The sequence below is a fragment of the Sinocyclocheilus grahami genome, unplaced genomic scaffold (genome assembly GCF_001515645.1).
Source record: "Sinocyclocheilus grahami isolate Dianchi unplaced genomic scaffold, SAMN03320097.WGS_v1.1 scaffold5117.1, whole genome shotgun sequence".
Lineage (NCBI taxonomy): Eukaryota > Metazoa > Chordata > Actinopteri > Cypriniformes > Cyprinidae > Sinocyclocheilus > Sinocyclocheilus grahami.
In genome coordinates this window covers 12675-13655 of record NW_015509889.1, presented here as the reverse complement: position 1 = coordinate 13655, position 981 = coordinate 12675, and the positions used below count along the sequence as shown (strand labels likewise).

The 981-nt window shown below is 26.1% G+C and overlaps 1 protein-coding gene across 1 annotated transcript in view; it reads left to right on the top strand.

Moving 5' to 3' along the window:
• The first annotated feature begins 52 nt into the window (after positions 1 to 52).
• LOC107577100 (desmin-like) overlaps positions 53 to 981 on the top strand; it is a 3560-nt gene continuing 2631 nt past the window's right edge. Inside the window, exon 1 of the mRNA XM_016263210.1 lies at positions 53 to 108. Coding sequence (XP_016118696.1) covers positions 53 to 108 — 56 coding nt within the window. The remainder of the gene's footprint in view (positions 109 to 981) is intronic.

Sequence of the window (981 nt, the reverse complement as noted above, 5' to 3'; positions counted from 1 at the left end):
GTGCCGTTCAGCCAGCTACACCCGTAAAGCCAGCGCTGTCAGCACCAGCAGCATGGCAGTGGGTCGGAGGACCATCTCAGCCTCACGCAGTCAGCCCCTCGTGACCAGGTAAGCATCGCCCATCCTGCATGCACAGATAAATAAATGCAATTTGTTAAACCTACATATTTTTTTCCACCTCAAAGTAATTAATTGTTTCTGGCATTTATAGGAGATACTCAAAGTAAACTTTCAATAAAAGAGAAAACATGAGAACATTACAACTTACAACAATAAAAAAGTCACTATATTTTTAATTTTTAAGCATATGTATAGTATATTGTTACAGTAAGGAAATATTTAAAGATATTTTAACATATTTATCCATATATTCAATCATAAAAATTTTATCTAAAATTAAAATATATACAAAATGAATATCTTAAATATATAATAAATATCAGTAATTTTATTATTAAAGAAATGCATATACATATACAACAAAATAAAAAGTATGTATTTCTATTTTGTTATATGTGTATGCATTTTTTTAAAACAATAAAAAATCTTGTAATATAAAATTAATGATACTGTAAAACAATCTAAATATATAATCCAAAATGTATATATATATATATATATACATAAAAAATACATCAATTATAGATCGATAGATAGATAGATAGACAGAATATATGATTCATTTTATATTTTATTAAATTTATATTTTATTTTTTATGATTAAATATATGGATGCACATAATTAGCATATATAACAATTTAACATACAAACATATAATAAAAAAATATACATTTCACAAAATGATTTATACAGTTACTTTAAATATTTGCCTAGTGTAACTTAGAGAGATTTTGCGACTGCCTAATTTAATTAGGCCTATTCTTTTGTCTGGTGGCAAATAATGTCTTTGTTAGAACATGTTAGAACACAGTTTCTTTTTAATTGTATTTATTGATCCGTTAGAAATCACACACGGCCTC